This window comes from Rattus norvegicus, chromosome 16, assembly GCF_021556685.1.
Source record: "Rattus norvegicus strain SHRSP/BbbUtx chromosome 16, alternate assembly SHRSP_T2T, whole genome shotgun sequence".
NCBI lineage: Eukaryota > Metazoa > Chordata > Mammalia > Rodentia > Muridae > Rattus > Rattus norvegicus.
Window position 1 is genome coordinate 54571463 of NC_141549.1, and position 18568 is coordinate 54590030.

The following is an 18568-nucleotide window of genomic DNA, read 5'->3' on the forward strand; positions in this document are numbered from 1 at the left end:
TCATTTTGTGTGTGGGCTTTTATCTGCATGTATGTGTGTGCGCAGTGTCTTTGATGGCAGTCTTTGCCTGGGATTGGAGTTATAGACAGTTCTAAGTTGTGCATACTGGGAATTGAACCTGGGCCCTCCGGAAGATAAGCAAGGACTCTTAACCACTGAGCCATCTCCTCAGCCCTGTTTATTTTAATTTATTGTGTTCCAGCATGTTGTACAGTATAAGTTAAAGTGAAGGTAAATACCAATAAGTAAAATTGTCCAGCTATTATTAACAATTTTGGGTTTTTTTGTCATTAGAAATTATATTTTACATCACATATTTTTTAGTTAATAGGGCTTTGAATTCTCTTGCTGTTACTGTAATCTGAGTCATATGGAGAAACTTTATCCTCTTTGCCCTTCATTTCTCGATGGTAAAACAGCCCTTACACTCATACGAACCCATCGACTTAGGTTGGTTTCAATGCATCGGCTACAGCTCTCTACAGAGCTAGTGTGCAACGCTCTCCACTGACAGCCCCCGGCCAGGTCTGGAGTATTACTCTAGCCTCATGACATGTTGGTCTTACACAGATTCACTTGAGAATTAGATAAAAGTATCAAAGCACAGTGTTTTAAAGCTATATTAACTTCAGTTAACTCTGATTAGAACTGCCATTTGCCTTCTAACCTTTGTGCTCACCGTGGAAATGGACTTACTCAAGACTCATGTTTAACGTAATCCAATCCACATTTCGGTATAAGATCATCCTAACAGAAATAGCAAGAAAAATCAAGTAATAGAAAGAAAAAAAATGAAATCCTTGAATGATAGAAATCATATCTACGTCTTAAAGATACATTCGCAAAATTCCATCCAAATTGTGTCCCTTTTTAAAAATTTCTTATTTAAGTTTTTTAATTGTGTCCTTTAAATGGAGGGAGCTATGGAATAACTCGTGGGGACGAACTTCTTTGAGTCATAAGTACAGAGTTCTAATGTTAATATAGAAATCAAAGAAAAGTCTGTGAAACTACTGGCTTTGATTCATAATGAGCCCAAATATATCTTAGGGATATGTATATTGAATTATGGTTTTTGTCTTGTTATTTTTTTTTTAATTTGAGAGGTGATTATTGTAATCCCAATATTAAGTGGCGAATTTGTGTTTTCTTTTACTTTTAAGGGAGTAAATGTTTGTGAATTGATGATTACTTTCAGCCAACACATGAATGTCAGATAATCACACAGGCAAACGAGAACTAGGGAGTCAGACACGCCTGTACAACACAGCCCTTTGCTTGGCCACACATAATGACGTCACGTGGTCTCACGACTCAAGAGCGATGAGATGCAGGATGGAAAAAAAAAGAATGCGCGAAAGGATGGGTCCTGAGCCACATGAGAAAAAGAAAGAAAAGCTCGTCCACCTTGGAGACTCAGCACACTACCATAGTCCTGTGCGTGGTAGCTGCTGGTCGTGTCCACGTCTGGGAAAGAGGCACTGTGAGGCATTCTCCCACAATCATTTTGGTACAGGGGACAATGAATAGCACCATCTTGAGGCAGTGGGTGGAAAGGCTGGTGCATGGGGCTCCTTTTTAGAGCATTAAGAGATGAATTCCTTTCAGGAATCTGTGGCAGCAGTTCACTAATAAGCCTGTGCAGGATGCTGTTGTCCGGCAAGCTTCCTCTCCGCTTTTCAGCTTTTATTTGGTCGCAAATGTCTTTAAGGGCAGAGTCCAGAGCCTCAACTACCGAGGCTTTGCATTTTGCCTGCTCAGTTTGTTTTTGGGGAGTCAAAACTTTTTTCCTTCGGAAAGGCACAGGGCTGACTAGAAACGCGAGTTTAGATAGGCCAGGATCCATGTCTTGCCTTCTGGGTCGGTCAATATTTTCATGCTTAGCTCTTTCGTGTTTTAACATCGTGGTAAATCGAGTGTAAGAAGCGGGGCATCGGCCTTTGCAGGAACTGATGAGGTGTCGGTGATGGTGGTGGTGATGGTGGTGGTGATGGCTGGATCCGTAGAAACTTTCAGAGGATGTGAATGAAAAGTGGTCGAAGTCACTTTCACTACAAAAGGACGACCCTTCGACGTGGACGTAGTCGCTGTGGTCAGACACAACCCCATCTTGGTCACTGTCGGAAAACTCCATATGTGTTCTAGGTTGCTCATCGCTGGTGACCTCGATGTGGATGGGTACCAGGGTGTTCGACTTGCAGCTTCGCTGACCCTGAGAAGGGTGTCGGACCTGAGTTTCCTCCTCCAGCAGAGACTCAATAGAAAATCGCCTCTTGGGGCACAAACCATTTTGTGGGGGTTCTAGGGTTACAGGAGATAACATTTCATCTCCTAGATTGGGCATAGACTTTGACTTCTGAATCAGCTTCTCAAACTCCGAGATGCGAGTGGGTACCACGTCCCTGGGCACCTCCTCGGTGGACGACTGGCTCCATCCATGGAGCAGCCCCCTGTGCTGCTGTTCCTTCTCGTACTGAAGGATCCTGGATTTCACAGAGCAAATGACCTCCGAGTTCATCAAATCCTTGCGGTTGATGCGGTGCATTTTCTTGTACATTTTGAGGAAGCCTGGGGCGTTATGGGCTGACCTATGTTTGAGCCTAGATCTGCTGTTCCCGCACACTTCCGGGATGTAGGGGGAAGTCCACGTCATGGGGTCGCTCTCTTTGGAGCCTTCGTCACATAACAGAGAACCCATGCTTTCTGACTTGGTTTTAGGGTCTGGGAAGCTGCCGCAGTCATCATTCAGGAGATCGTCACAGCTTCGTGATTTGATTTTGGGGGAAACCGCCTCTTCAGTGCTACTCCAGATCTCTGCATTTTGCCGGGCCATTTGCCAGCCGTTCTTGAAAGTGATGGCCCTTTGAGAGTCCTGGGGGACGTCCAAGTGCCTTCTATAAGCGCCGCAGCACTCTAACTCACTAGAGGGCGAGCCATTGAGCCCCGAGTAACTGCAAAGGGGCGGACACATTTTGCTATCATCCCCACCTTTCAGTCCAGAGCAGCATGGCAGGAGAAAGACATTTGGAGAAGTTAAGAGGTTCACAAAGAAAGGAGAGCATGTCACTATTAGCACAGCAAAGGAAAGGTGGTTAGTGTGGGTTTAATACACACTTAGCTTTCATTTCAGAGGTATGCTTGATAACTACTAAAGCAGGATATTTTTCAATGCAACTTTGTAGACATTACAGTGAACACTATCACACATGCGAGGCACTTGGTGTAGCTAACACATTTCTGTTCCACAATTCAACTGTCTTTTAGCCAACAAGGCATGCCCACAACTAGTAGCATCTCCTCCCTCCCTCCCTCCCTCCCTCCCTCCCTCCTTCCGTCCTTCCCTCCCTCCTTTTCTTCTTCTTTCTTATGCATGTTACATGTAAGTGGAGGTCAGAAGACAATGTATGTATGTGTGTGTGGGGGGGTGGGGGTTTGTTCTCTCTTTTCTCCTAAGAGCCGTGATCATAGTCAGGTAGTTGGGCTTGGTGGCAAATGCCCTTACCCACTGAGCCATCTCACCGCACGGCGGTCCCTCATTTCTAAGTTTTGAATTTGTGGCTTTAAGCCAGTATGTACTTATTGTGTAAACCATTGTGGACCACCATGCTACATAGGAGAATGTGATACTCTGATGTACAAATGAAGGGTGAACAAGGTAGAAGGGAGAGTAAATGACTGAAGGCTTGACTTAAATAGATAACTTTCTAATCTAGAATTTAAAGTGCCCCATTACATATTTTAGGCCATATTTTTCTGTTGCTACTTTTATTTCTTATTCTACAAATCAGTTCTACAAATTAACTAGTTATCTATAACATTAGAAACTATGACCATGTAGAAGCCTGTAATTGGCACTTCTGAAAAGTATGACAACAGATTATTTAATACTTTGGGATTTTAAGGAAAATAACAATAAACTCAATCTGTTTTTGAGAAAATAGTAACATTTTTTTCCCAGACAGGGTTTCTTTGGATAGCCTTGTCTGTCCTGGAACTCAACTCTGTAGACCATGCTGGCCTTGAACTAAGAGACATCCACCTGCCTCTGCCTCCTGAGTGCTGGAATTAAAAGCATTTGCCACCACTGCATGGCTTGGTCTGAGTTCTTTAAGACATTCAAGCGGCTTGCCGGTTTGAATTGGACTGAGTGGGAGCCATGCTTTGCTGGGAAACTGCATTTGCTTCAGGACACTACAAGTAAGAGCAGCACAGGTTGTGGTCATGGGGGTGGCCTGTCCCCATACTCTGGGCTAAATCGTGAACTAGCAAGTTGTGTTCATTTATCACCGCTCACCTTGTGCTCTCGAGGGAGAGGAAGGAGAAGAACTAATGAAAGACGTGGTAAAGGTGGAACTTGATCCTGGGAGGTCTGCCCGGCCGGGGCTGGTCCTGCTTGAACTGTGATCCCCCAAGCCCCTGGGCGGGCCCACTGCAGGTTCACTCTTCCTCCGTTTTCTAAAGTCACCCGCCATGCTTGCAGAGCTGAAAGATGCAATCAGTTTGGTTGGTTTTGGAAGAGGTTAACTTGTGCACAAGAAGCCTGCACTAGTTAATGACATAAGACCTAACCTCGTACTCACAAAGCTGCATAGTAAGAAACGTATTCCTGGGCTGGAGAGATGGCTCAGCGGTTAAGAGCACCCGACTGCTCTTCCAGAGGTCATGAGTTCAATTCCCAGCAACCACATGGTGGCTCACAACCATCTGTAAAGAGATCCCATGCCCTCTTCTGGTGTATCTGAAGACAGCTACAGTGTACTTATATATAATACATAAATAAATCTTAAAAAAAAAAGAAACATATTCCTCCACACTCAAAATACGTTCTCCAGGAGCATCCTTCTAAAGACGCAAAGATCTCATTTTTAAAGGGGAGTTTCAAGTTGTAGAGTATCTGACCGGACAGTATAGACTCTTCATATTCATGGGTTAAACCAACTATGCACAGGGAATATTAAGAATTGGACTGTTACTGAATGTGTAACAAACTTGTGTTATTATTCCCCAAGTGATCCATTATAACAACCACTTGTCTAAAGATTTACTCATTTTTATTTTATGCGTTATGAGGGTTTTGCTCGCATATATGTCTGTATACTAAGTGCCTGGTGCCCGTGGAAGTCAGGAGGGGCATAGGATCCCTGGGAACCTTTGCAAGACCAGCAAGTGCTCTTATCCATTGAGCCTTCTCCTAGTCCCAACAACCTTTTTAATAGTATTTGTGTCACACAAGGCCATATACATATTTCAGAGTATACAGGAGGCTATGATTAGGTTATCTGTAAGTACTATGCCATCCAGAGTCAGTAGATTTTAGTATCGTTGGCAAGTCCTAGGAACCAACCCTCCACAGAGATCAGAAGACAACAGAGCAGAGAGCCCCTCCGTGCCCACCCTGTTCTTCTTTAGCATCTTTGTCTTCACATCATTTACGGACATTTGTAACAGCTAGTGACCCCATCTGGACATGTCCTCTCTCAAAGTCTGCCTTTTACATATCGGCTTTGTGCCATCTGTGACACACTTTAGGGGTTTATAAATGTGTAATGAAATATGTCCGTTATGAATGTGCCTCATAGCATACTTTTACTCCCACCAAAGATCCCTTGGGTACCATTTTCTAATCCACCCCTTTGTCTTTATGTTTCCTAAAAGTCGTAGCTCCCATGTTCACAGGTCACCTTCACACTGCACAGTTGGAACCAGACAGTATGCAGTCCTTTCAGAGTGGTTTCTTCCTTGGGCTCCAATGTCCTCTTCCTATATTCATAGATACCTGCATGCAACTTTTGCACACATATGCACTCAGGCACACACATATCAAAAAAACATAAACTCTTTAATTTTTTTTTACTTTGTAAAATCATCTCATGTCACCCGAACATAAGGCTGAGGATGACCTTGAATTTCTGACTGTCCTGCCTCTACTTACCACGTGGTGCGATTACAGCCCTGTGTTACCATGTGTAGTTTTTACTGTGGCTTTTTGGGTTTTATACATGCTAGGTCAACACTCTACCAAGTGTATTGTGTCTCCAGCTTTATCTAGACTTTTGGTCTCTTGATAGCTTATTTCTTTTTATTGATGAACAATATTCTATTATATAGATGTGCCACAGTTTCTTTATTTACCCACTTATCTAAGAAATAACATCTAATAACATCTTCATATGCTCTAGGACTTGGCAATTTTGAAACAATTGCTGCAAACCTACAAATGCAGGTTGGATAGATCTCTCTGTCTCTGTCTCTCTGTCTCTGTCTCTGTCTCTCTCTCTCTCTCTCTCTCTCTCTCTCTCTCTGTGTGTGTGTGTGTGTGTGTGTTTATAATTACCCTTTAAAGTACAAATTTCTATGCAGTGAACTTACTGTTCTTGGGAATTCAATGTTATGATTTCCATTTGAATCATGAATCTTTTTAGATATAGGAAATAGTTCTGACAATATGAGTCTATCTACAAGGAAGGTTTCAAAATAGAAGAAGGGACCTTATGAAAGGAAGCCATCTAGCAAAACAAGTTTCTTTTACCTTAAGGATTCTCTTTTGCTTTCCTTAATGTGTTCACAAGAACCTTAGACTGGAATTCCAATATGGTCTATTCAAATCATGAGTGATTAAAAAAAAAAACCATTCAACAAGTAAAGTGTTAAAAATTCCTTTCATACAGTTGTGGAAAATGGTATTGATGATTTATAAAGAAAGGGAGGTGTTTTTGTTTTTGTTGTGTTTTGTTTTTACTGATCATAGCTTTGAGTAGGGTATCATTTAAGAGAAGCATTCACAAGTGATTGTTTACACACCGTGAGGTCTGGTACTTAAAATAAGAATGCAAAGGGCTGGGGATTTAGCTCAGCGGTAGAGCGCTCGCCTAGCAAGCGCAAGGCCCTGGGTTCGGTCCCTGGCTCCGGAAAAAAAAAAAAAAAAGAACCAAAAAAAAAAAAAAAGAATGCAAGTCAAATGATTATTTAATGAAATGAGTCTTTCAGCAGGGAAGGTGACTATTGAGAAAGTGATTGCGGGCATGGAATATTCTGTTAGTGCAATGTTACCAGATCCTTACCTGCTGGGTCTTTCCAAGCTTCTGTCTATGGAAGACTGGTAGACGGAGACCTGGTGAAATATAATAGCAGTCCCATGAAAAGAATTACCATAGCACATTTCCCTGATTTGTCACCATTGAGTTTTGCATTCTAAAACAGATACTCTAAAACACTGCAATGAAAAGAATCCTTTATTGTGATTATGAAGATGTCTTTCCAAAGAGATGCCATGTCTGAGCTCTCTTTTAGTAGACTACACTGTGTTCTGAGATGTAACACAACCAAGATATTCATTTCATCAGGAAGAAAAACCAAACCAGTAACGTTGTCGTTAGGCACACTGGACTGAAGGAAGAGCTAACAGATCTTCAACTTTGACTTCAGGCTCTCAGCGACTGCTAAGTAGGAGCTTCTATGTGAAGGACTGGCTTTTATTTTGTGTAAGAAAATATTTCCAGCCATCTTTAAATTCTTATAAATCACAAAGTGCTTTATATTTTCATTGTTAGTTCCAGGTAGCATACAAGCCATACTTGGTACATCTTTCCTCCATAAGGGCTTATGTCATGACATCTTCATAAAACCTACAGAATTTGATTTTAAATCACCATAAATTAACTGAGACTTCAACCAGTATAGGTTTATAAATCTTGAGCAGTTTGAATTTAATCTTAAATTCCTATAAATAGAAATACTTTATCAGAATATTAAAAACATTTTAGATGAAACAAAGACCTCACTATAAGTGATTTCTACTGTTCTTTTGTGTTAATTGGCAAATACTATCAGTTTCCCAATCAAAGCACTAGGTTATAACTTTATGATTCTTATGTAGATCGGTCTGACAAGCCTTATACCTAATATTTTTACTTTAATTATATATAACTGACTGGGAATGGAATCTTACTCATAATCAACAAAACGTCTATTGGCATGAAAATATTCCATCATTTTAGACAGAATATGAGTATTTAATATTTGTACCTCTTAGAAAAGTTTGAGCTTCCTATGTTCCCAGCATATATAGGAATAGAAAGATGTTCTGCTGTGCTCATAAGTTTGCATGATAATTTGAATTTGTCTCAAGTGGATACTAGAGAGTAAGGAAAGCATGATGTGGGAGAAATATAGCAAGTGAAATCATATTAGTAATTCTGCATGTTTGCAGAACAGGTATCAGGGAGCATCAGAACAGCACCCTCTGTAGGTCACAGGTCTAATGGGACAACCTGACACACAGTTGACCACTAAAAGGGCCAAATTCAGGTGCTCTTAGAATATCCCTAGGAAGGTCAGAAATATGAACCGGCAATGATGGTAGATATAGACAATATTATAGCACAAAATAAAACACTGTATGTGTTTCAGAGTTAAGACAAACTGTAATGATTCTTCCTTGTTCAGTGTTTTTTATATTCCAAACAAGTTAAAACCAGTTTAAAAGGATTTTTAAAAACACAGTTGTGTGTGTGTGTGTGTGTGTGTGTGTGCGCGCGCGCGCGCGCGTGCGCATGCGCCATGGTATATGTGTGCCATGCTATGTGTGTGGAGGTCAGAAGACAACTTGAAGAATTCAATTTTCTTCTTACACAATATGGATTCTGGGGATCAAATTCAGGTCACAGCTGAGCCATCTTGCTTGCCTGTAAAAGGCTTTGATTTTATGTATCGTAAGAGAAAGTTCAGTTGTCAATTATAAAGAAATAAAAAAATTAGATTAATAATGAAGGTAAAACCTTGTATGACAATTATGACACTCCACCTGAAAAAAGAAAAAATAGTCCCCAGAAAAAGAACCAGCCCATTTTACCCAATACCCTCATTTTACCACTTATCCCTCATTTGCATGTGATGACTATTTTAAAACACTAGAAGGGCATTTCAAGGACTGGGAGACAGTAAACCATTATTTCTGGTAATTAATTATTGATTAAACTCTGCAAACAGGTTCTTAACTACTCTTGAAGAAATGTTTCAAATTAGCAACATATAGGTTTCATTCTGACATTTGCAAACAAATGTCTCAGTTACATTTGATTTAAAAATATGTACTTGATATGTACTTGCTAAATTATAGCTTAGGTATCACCTAATAATTTACAACTTTTGCTAGCAATCTCATACAAATGTTTTTAAATACTGAATCTAAATATCTTGTGGGAGACTTTCTCCTTATACTTTGAAAGGCCACCCTAGTTAACATGCTGTTAAAGTCACTCCTATCTCTCAGTCCCCTAAAGATACAAACACACAGCTCAACTGCTATCAAACTGCTTCTTTAATGTAGTGTTTTGGCCACTGCCTTAACATAAAAAGTGTATTGATCAGTTTTTGCCATCGCTGCCCTCAGTAATTCTTGCGTAGTGTTAATTTCCAGAACCGATTTTATACAAACTCAGTGATTCAAATAAAATTGTTTCTAGAATTGCTGAGCTCTAACTACATCTACTGGAGGCAGTAAAATGTGTGGTTTAAAGGAAATGCTTTGAAATGGAGGCAGAACAGTTAGTGCTTTGTTCTCCAGGCCACCATCTTAGGAGGCAAGTGTTGATACACTCCTTAAGTCATTCCATTCCACTTTTCTTGAATGAAGAAAAAAAAAACAAACAAAAAACAATGAATTGACTATGATGTCTAAATCCCGTTTCAGTTTTCAATGAACCAACTACTTTGAAAAAAAAATCTAGAAATACCTGCAAAAATACCTGAGGGAAAATATGTACATGTTTGTTTTTCTTTTTATAAATGCTGGTTGATTTATTTAAATTCCTCGTACTGAACTTAAAAAGGGGAAGTATGTGATCAATATGATAACCCTATCCCTTTGCCCAACCGGATTAAAGTCTAATGAAAATCCTTCAGCACAGTAACATAGCTTTGGTGTGGAAAACACGAGATCATTTTTTTTTGACAGAATTAAATTTCAAAATAAATCCTTAGTTGTTCATATGCTGAAATGATGACAAAATGAACAGAATAGAACTGTTTGTTTCATTTAATTCTCTTTAGAGAGTAGACCTTGCTACAAAATCACTTGGAAAATTGCTGACCTCAATACCTCAAAAGGTTCCTGGTTACTGGAGTTTACTTTTTATTTGACTCCCCCCACCACTCCCCACCCCCAGCTACTTCCCTGTTTTAACATACACCATGATGTTTTAATATGATTTATAATTTGGAGTTGCAGTTTGAACTTTTAGAAATTTGAATATTTCTCCTTAAACTCCATGTCTGCCATCTGTCCTCCCCACAGTACCAGGACAATCACCCTTAACATGAGCTCTTGTCTCCTGTCTTGCCTATAGATTGAATAAAGGCTTCACAAGGAAAGTAAGGTACTAAGTGTTGCATTCACTTAAGAACACACGGCAACCACTGTGACACAATCAGTTGATTCTATGCGCTTCTATCTTGGCTGCTTCTGAGGGCACGCACGGGAGGCCTTTACATGCCAGAGCAGAACAATGAGATTCCTGCTTTTGTCTTCTAACTGCCTCAAAATATTCTTCTGGTTTCTTTATGGAGGGCAAAGTTTGGCTTAGGATCCTCCCTGTTCCTTTTCACACTCTTTTCCTCATCCAGGTACAAATTCACCTGGTCTGGCACGAGTTCTTCACCTAGCTGGTTGGCTGCTTGTCATGAGCCTTCTTCTTGCTTCTAGTTCATGAGTGTTTGGCCTGCATGCATGTCTGTGCACCATGTGTGTGCCTGGTGAACAAAGGCAGGTCTTGGGCAGGATTAGCAAGTGCTCTTAACAACTGAGTCATCTCTCTGGCCTTACGCATACACATTCTTCGGCTGAGATCTCAATTAAGTTTTATCCCATGAGGCAGTGATCACTATCTGCTGTGATGGCCACCTGGACTATAACACCTAGAAAGATCAGTGATGCCCACCAAGGATATGGAGCTGGGAAACTGGAACACACAGGTCGAGTATTCATCACCTCTATTCTTGACTATGGTCAAATCCACAATGTATGAACATTTAGGAAAACTAAGGAATAACAATAACATTTAGGAAAATATAGGCAATAAATATCTGATCATGTAAAGAATCTAAACTTTGCTTTTATTTATATATATATGCATATATATGCATGTGTGTGTGTGGTATGTGTGGTATGTGTGTGTGGTGTGTGTATGGGGTATGGTGTGTGTGGCGTGGTGTGATGTGTATGTGTGTGTGTGGTGTGTGTCTCTGTGTGTGGTGTGTGTGTTTGGACATAGCACAATTGCTACACTATGTGAGGGATGCTCTTCATCCACAGTGGGTGTGCCCAAAAATGGAAGTCAGGCCATTGGGTTTTCACAATGAATACTTTAACCTAATGAGCTATTTCCATAGCCCAAGAATCTAATCGCTTGAGTCTGGACCTCTAAGCACAATGAAACAGTGGCTTCTAGAAGCCCTGTAGTAGTACTTTGCTCAGTTTATAAAAGTGGATAGTTAATACATTGGCAAAGTTCTTATCTTTTTTTTTAATTCTTATGCTGTTGGGTATTTTAACTAGAAGCAACAGTTGCAAGGCTCATTACCTAGAATTCAGAAATAGCCGACCCCCTTGCCCTGTCTAGATGCTACTACGTGCCACACAGTGATACAAAGAGAGTTTTTAACACCAGTTGGAACAGCACAGTGAACTATAACAACACAGATGTTCAGATTGACAGGAACAGGGGGGTGGGGTGGAAGGAGAGAAGGATTTGTCTTTACCTCATTGGACACACCGGAAGAATGATCTTGAACATAATCCAGAGCCTTTTTAGGGGGCTGGGTGTAGACGCACCACAGAAGCAGAAGTGGAGAGATGGGATGGAGGAGAGTCAATGCAGCGAGGAATGAACATGTGGAAAAGGTGACAACAGTTAGAGACCGAGTGCCGATAGCATCAGATACATATAAAGAGAGACAGGGACCAGGGACGGAGCAAAATGGCAGCCAAGGAGCCAGAGTGCAATGTTGGTAAATATTCTCAAGCACAGCGCAAGGCTGCCCGTGTGCAGTTAGTAGATTTGTAAGCTCAATTCGTCAAATCGCAATCAGCACTCCCAGTCTTTGGCCACAGCATATTGCAAGGTCTATTCAGGAAACATCGGAGGAGTAAGGGAGAGCATGCTAGCGAGCGGCCCTTTGTGGCTGAGAAGGATTACATAAAGTGCTGGTAATTTGGGCTCAACACAGAAACCAGTACGGTCTCTAGAAACTACCCAGTAACAGAAAAATATATAGAGCAAAACAGGAGAGCATCCTCCCACTGGAATAAAATACATTTATACTAATAAGAGGAGATATCAGAAAAAGAACAGGAGGAAATGATCCTTTTATTAGGTAATAGAAATGCCAGGAAACTTTAATATTCATTTACAGTCACATTTGATGCAGTTCAATAAAGCATGTAATGAGGCTAACCAAGGCTGCATATTAATGCATGAAAAGGACTCACAGCCACCCAGTAAGGAATATGTGATGTGCATATTTATGAATCCTCACATGGCATGATAAGGAGCAGACTGTGAATTCTAAAATATTGCTGGACAGTGTGACCTGCTATCTAACAATTCAGGGGTTATAAAAATGCATGCTTCAGACAGTTCCCTGAGACAGCTTGAAGGACTAAGGGAAGCTATTTGAAACCTGAGTTGGCCCTGTCTCAAACAGGTCAATCAGATCTCACAAGGTCCAAACTGGGGACTTTCAGTAGGGGACTCAAGGGATCGGAGACCTGCTGGGTGCTCAGGAGGAAAACGTGACAAAGCAGAGTCCACAGGACTTCGTAACTCTCTCTTTTTGTTATCTCTTCTATTCAGAGCATCGTTTTACTGTGGGAATGGTCTGGTGATACATGATAGAGGAAACTGACCAAAGATTTTCATTGTTGAATGACGGGCTTAGGTTTAATTAGTGACTACTTTGGGCAAATTCTTTGACCCTTTTCGTCTATTTTCTCATGGTTGGAGTTGCATTAGGAAGATCAAGTCATTGTGTTGGGGGTCCAAGTGCTCCGAAGGGGCGTGATAATTTCTGAGCCAATGAGAACTGTGGTAACTGTCATTTTTATAGACTTGTTAAACTAGTTCAAAATGTGCTGTACACAATAGAGCTCTCCCTTAAAGCTGCGCCAGGGACCTAAGTATTCCAAGACAGAAACACCCCAACATGCCAAATTTGTAATTAATTAGATGTGATTCTAATGCATGATTTGGAAAAAAAATATGGGGAGCCAATGAACAAATTTAGGCATTTGTTACCAAAGCGAATTTGCGCAAAGCTGGAGCACATGTATTTAACCCATCCAGCTTCCGTTTTCGACATGACACCGTCTCTCTGGTGACAATTAATATGCTTTGAAAATCAAACAAACATTCTCCTATTTGTTTTATAGTAATTGTCTAGCCTCACTTACCGGACGTCCAAACTCCAGTTCTGAAAAGAATTTATACCAGGGTTCATTTTCTAAATCTATGTCAGCTGGATTTATGCGACCCGTCTAGAGCAGATGTGAAAGGAAAAGGGGAGGAAAAGGCACACTGAGCGAAGTGAGGGAAAATGCTGTGTGGTATGAAAACTCGCGCGCATCCACTCGCAAACATGCATCGGACCCATCCAACAAACCTCGGCAGGACAGAATGGAGGAAGTGAAGTACGAGGAGGATATGCAAATGAGGGCCATGGCATCACTGGGATCCCTATTGCCACCATTGCTAGATCTTTGGCCTGATGCATGAACTAGGGAAGCTATCCTGGCTGTGACAATAGGGATGTGACAATGGGCACAACAATTTGTGAAGATATGTCCAACCCAGGCACCAAAGGGCTCTCCTGGACTGCTCAGTCTGCTGTCCCGAAACTGGTAACCGGCAGTGGCAGCAGTGGTCTGCATTGTGCAGACATTGCAGATGGGGCAGGCTGGAGCATGGAATGGTGGAGCTGAAGGTGTCTGGGAGAGAAGTACGGTCTAGGAGCAGGAAGAACCCCAGCAGGGACAGGGATCTGACCTTGCCTTAGCCTCAGAACAAAGGCTGAGCTCAGCTTCCCCACAGCATGAAAGAGGGTGAAGAAGGAAGGCGCTCACCCCGGTGGGAGAGAGATCTGGGGCACTCAGACGGGGTGCGGGGACACAGCTCCTGGGCGGAGGGGAAGGGCTACGCAGGCCATCTGTTGAGGGTAACACTGGGAGAGGCTTCCGGCTGGGTTCCCTGGGAACAGGTGTCGGAGTTGTTGGGAGAGGGGGCTGTAAGAGAGAGGGGTGAGGAAACACTGGTTCGTTAGACAGGGGCTCTTGATGGAACCTGGAGGGTACCAGCTGATGTTAGTCCTGGAGACTAACATTTCAGGTTGGTGCTGTGGCTTGGGTTACTGTGGAAAGCAGATCTCTTATGAATGGCCCACCATAGCAAAGACCTGAGGGTCACAAGTCTCTCCAAAAGTGAAGAAATATCTCATTTTGTGATTCAATCTCCCCCTGTCGACTTGGAGCTTAAGGAGGATGTGGGTAAAATTAGGCTTAGCACCTAAATTACCCTTAGTGGGTAGGGGAGGGAGGGTATGGGGAGTAACTGACTTGCATCTCAAGGGGTTTATGAATGTTGGGTTTAAGATAGAAATGCTTGGGTTGTTAACACGAACATTGAGAAAAACAAGCACAATTACTTTAGCAATAGAAGGTAGACGCACAGCCTTTCCTTAACCGAGCTAACATTAACCTTTAATTTTTTTTTTATGATACATACCAGGCTAGATGGTGTCACGGTGGTTGCTTTTCTATAAAATAATGCTCAAACTACTGAATGTGTCCATAGCTACATCTTTGATATCTCCCATGTCCCTAATTAAATGTGTATAGTTGCATTGTATAATAAGTCAGAAAAATTCTAAGGAAAGTTACTTGGTTCCCTAAAAGCCATTTGTGCCAATGAAGAGAAAAGCTGTGATGCCCACAGTACCATCCAGGAGGGCTGCTAAACACCCACCACTTCAATCCCATAATATTCTCTTAGAACTCTTAAGGAGCTCAAGGGTTGCCACTGAGTAGCTCTATAACCCATAATGCTGGGGGCACTGGAATATACCACATTAACAAAGACACTATTTTCTCACGAGCTTAGTAGTAGTGAAACATTGGAGTATTTCATCGTTATTACATACTATTACATGCCATTACATACTATTACATACCATTACATACTACTGTAGTGTTTTCTTGCCATTACAATGATAGAAACATTGGAGGCATCGTAAGAAAACAGTGCAGAGACCAAGTTTCTGCAGTGTATTAATGGTAGTGATTATAAAGACTGCAGAATAACCCTGAGAGTTGCCGTGACCAATGACAAGTGAATACACTTCACAGTGGCACGCTTGTACAGTGGTTGATGGCATCCCAAAGCGGGTATCCAGATGGGCACATACAGGAATGAATGTGCATACAAAATACTACACTGTTGGTCAGGCATTGAAAAGTGCCTTTAAGAATTTAATATTACTTTTAGTATTGAGTATTTGATTATGAGCTTATTTTTGCCATAACTAAAACTATTGAAGAGGCTAATATTCGATCACAATGATCAGTATTGTGGAAGCTCTGAGATAGTTACTCTAATTTATGTCAACCTTTGATTTCTACTTCAAAATTAACAGTGAAATCTGTTAGAAAGAATACCTCCCAGTAACCAATTCCCACTGGCTTAAAAGAAAGACATGAATTTATAGCTACTTCCCATTGAATTAAAATTTGTGATCCACTAGTTATAGGAGCGTTAAAATTTTGTTAGCGATAAAATGTTACTTTTCTTCAATTATTAGACAAAGCCACCTGAAACATATAATTATTTCATAGGATAACATTGTTAGAACCTTTATCTCCAGTTAATATTAGAGAGGGTTGGTCAGTAAGTTTTGTATAGTTCAGAGAGCTATACTGTCTCCTTAGCAGAAGAGAAACCTGGAATTCTCTCAAACTCTATAGTTTCTATTGCTGGATATCAAGTGTCTATTTAAAAGGCTTCTTCTCAGCTACTGTTGGGATGACCTACATCCAACTAGAGTGTTTTATTGTGCTCAGGGAAGATAGGAATTTGTGAGAACAGTGGTTTTCAACCTGTGGGTTTCCTGAGATCATTGGAAAACATTTATATTTGCATTATGACTCATAATAGTAGCAAAAATACAGTTATGAAGTAGCAACAAAAATAATTTTATGGTTGGAGGTCACCACAACATGAGGAGTTGTGTTAAAGGGTTGAGAACCAGTATTAAAGGGGAAAAAAGTTGTTTCAAAACACTGTGAACACTAGGGGGCAAACTTACTAAATCAATAGACAAGTTTTTTAGCTTGGCCTTGACTTAAAGAAAATCAACCACAAATGGATGGTCCACATTCTCCTTTGTGGGGGTACATTTCTGTAATAGAATCTGGGGAAAGGAGCAGAGAGCTATCATTCTGCTCCAACCCCGAAAATATTGATTTCATTAGAGAGAAAGGGTTCTACTTATTAAAGCTTCAATACAGAGAGTGAACAACTTGCTAAAAACTGTACAGACAGATGGTAGCACAGGAAGTCCCCCAGACTGCACCGTGTCACCCTCAGCAGTTCTGGAATGGCGTGTGGGGTACCCATTTGAACAGAGCCTTGGCTTTACTGGCTGGGTGGGCGGGCACACACTTCAGTTGCTGGTACTTAGGAGTCAGTGGGAAGAGGACGGCGAGTTTGAAATCAGCCTGGACTGCACAGAATAACCTTGTCTCAAAAGAACATAAGACAATTAACCTCAACAAGATAACCCCTAACAAATAGATACCCCCAAAAGCCAGACACCCCCAAAAAGGAGATGCCAGAACTAGAATCGTCTAGTTGATTATCTTAGTTATACAATTGGATGTGTTCTGTATCAATCCAGAATGGCTCCTACAGGCCCAGAAACGCTATAAAGTCAGTGACACATATACAGACTGTCCAATAACTGAAGCATAGGCGTAGGATCTCTGTTAGTGCTCCCTCAGTTCCCTCACATCAGAGAAACTCCTCTTCTTCATAGGAATCCACTAGGGGACAGCTACCTCTCAGAGTAATTCTTGTAATGGCAAGAGAGCAGCTTCCGATGGACGTCTCCTCACTCTGTTTTTTTTCTGTCAGTTCACAAGCCTAGCAACCTTCTGCTCACACAAACCATCCATCTCCAGAGTGAGAAGTGCTTAAGATGAGCTTGCACCAGGACTCACATGGGATTGGTCTTAAAAGCTCCATAGAATGCGTGGTTTTTAAAAGTTTTCCAAACTTAAAAGCCTTTTGCTGCTTCTCCGTCTTCCTGCTGGATGCACACGTTGTGTGCTAACACACCAGAGACCCCGGGAGTTTGTTCTTGTAAATGCTCATTGGCTTTTAAGCGTCAAGGCACGGGTTGCTATGCTTTCTGGTTCACAGAAAATACTATTGTGTAATGGGATAATTCTTCACGGGTCAAACCATCAGCTATAACATCTCAGATTTTTATAGCTTTTATAATCAAATAAATATTTATGAGCTTCGAAGAAATGCATTTGGTTTTTGTCTTTCTGGTAAAAAATAGGATGAAGGAAATATCCCCCGTGACCTCCCCAGGGCATGAGGAGTTCTGCTTAAGCAGAACTGTTCCCTCACAGAAGGTGAGCTAAAGTTATTTTTGTGAATTCCATCTGTGCATCGTGATGGAGACTCACTGGGCCTCACAGATAGATTCGATCTCACCATCTTCTATCCACCAACTGCAAAGGTAACATCAGTTCTATTCACTGAGTTGCTCAAGGAGGTATTCACTACCTAGGTACCCCATGCCAGGCATTGAGTTGGGTGTGGAAGATAAGTGATACTATGTCAGTCAAGGTGAGGACCCAGGCAGGTGGACAGGTGCGTGGTAAGGATGTCTCCAGAGACAAGAAAAAGTCAAGAGAAAATGTGGGACTGCTAGGCTTTTAAAAAAGAAATGGTGGATTTACTAATCAGGGAAATGAATGGGCCGGGTCAACCCAGACAATGGACAATTGTGGACCGGATGGGCTGTGACATTTCTCCTTGTGAGTAGGAATGTTAAGCTCATAGAGGGCGAAGGGGATCCAAGAATATAGGGAAGCTGACAGGCTTGCTGGAAATCAAGGAGAACAGCATAGAACAGCCTAGTGCTTGTTTACCATTTTCAAAAATTAGAACTGAAGAGAACAAAGGGATTCTCTCAAAATACCTGAGTAAAAAGTCAGAAGATGCCGTCATGAGGCCCTGAGACTCATGCTTCTCTCAGTTAGCAAAGCCACCCTCTCTCTCCTGCAGTCCAAGCCTTCAAGACACTCAGCTGTTCTCAAATACCCTCGCCCAGTTGGCTCTTTGGTTTGTTTTGTATTCGTTTTTTTGTTCCAATTTAAAGTGGGATAAATTCAGGATTGATTTTTTAAAAGAAGATAATAGTCTAATCCTATAAAAACAATAATTTAACAAGGCTTGGCCAAAATTATATCACTAACTCTCTCATATCATTTGCCATAACTCTAGCTCCC

The 18568-nt window shown here is 41.4% G+C and overlaps 2 protein-coding genes across 51 annotated transcripts in view; one reads left to right on the forward strand and one right to left on the reverse strand.

Moving 5' to 3' along the window:
• Nucleotides 1–18568, forward strand: part of Erich1 (glutamate-rich 1) — a gene marked incomplete at its 5' end in the record, with an annotated part of 52793804 nt that overhangs the window by 23700903 nt on the left and 29074333 nt on the right.
• The window catches only part of Sorbs2 (sorbin and SH3 domain containing 2), a 190917-nt gene that overhangs the window by 29947 nt on the left and 142402 nt on the right, over nucleotides 1–18568 (reverse strand). For 29 of the 51 annotated variants that reach the window (XM_087587379.1, XM_087587377.1, XM_087587375.1 and 26 more), the window contains 2 exons: nucleotides 7062–7111; nucleotides 4295–4482 (listed from right to left, as the gene is read on the reverse strand). In XM_087587379.1, the coding sequence (XP_087443505.1) occupies nucleotides 4295–4482; nucleotides 7062–7111 (238 nt within the window). 51 annotated transcript variants of the gene reach the window in all.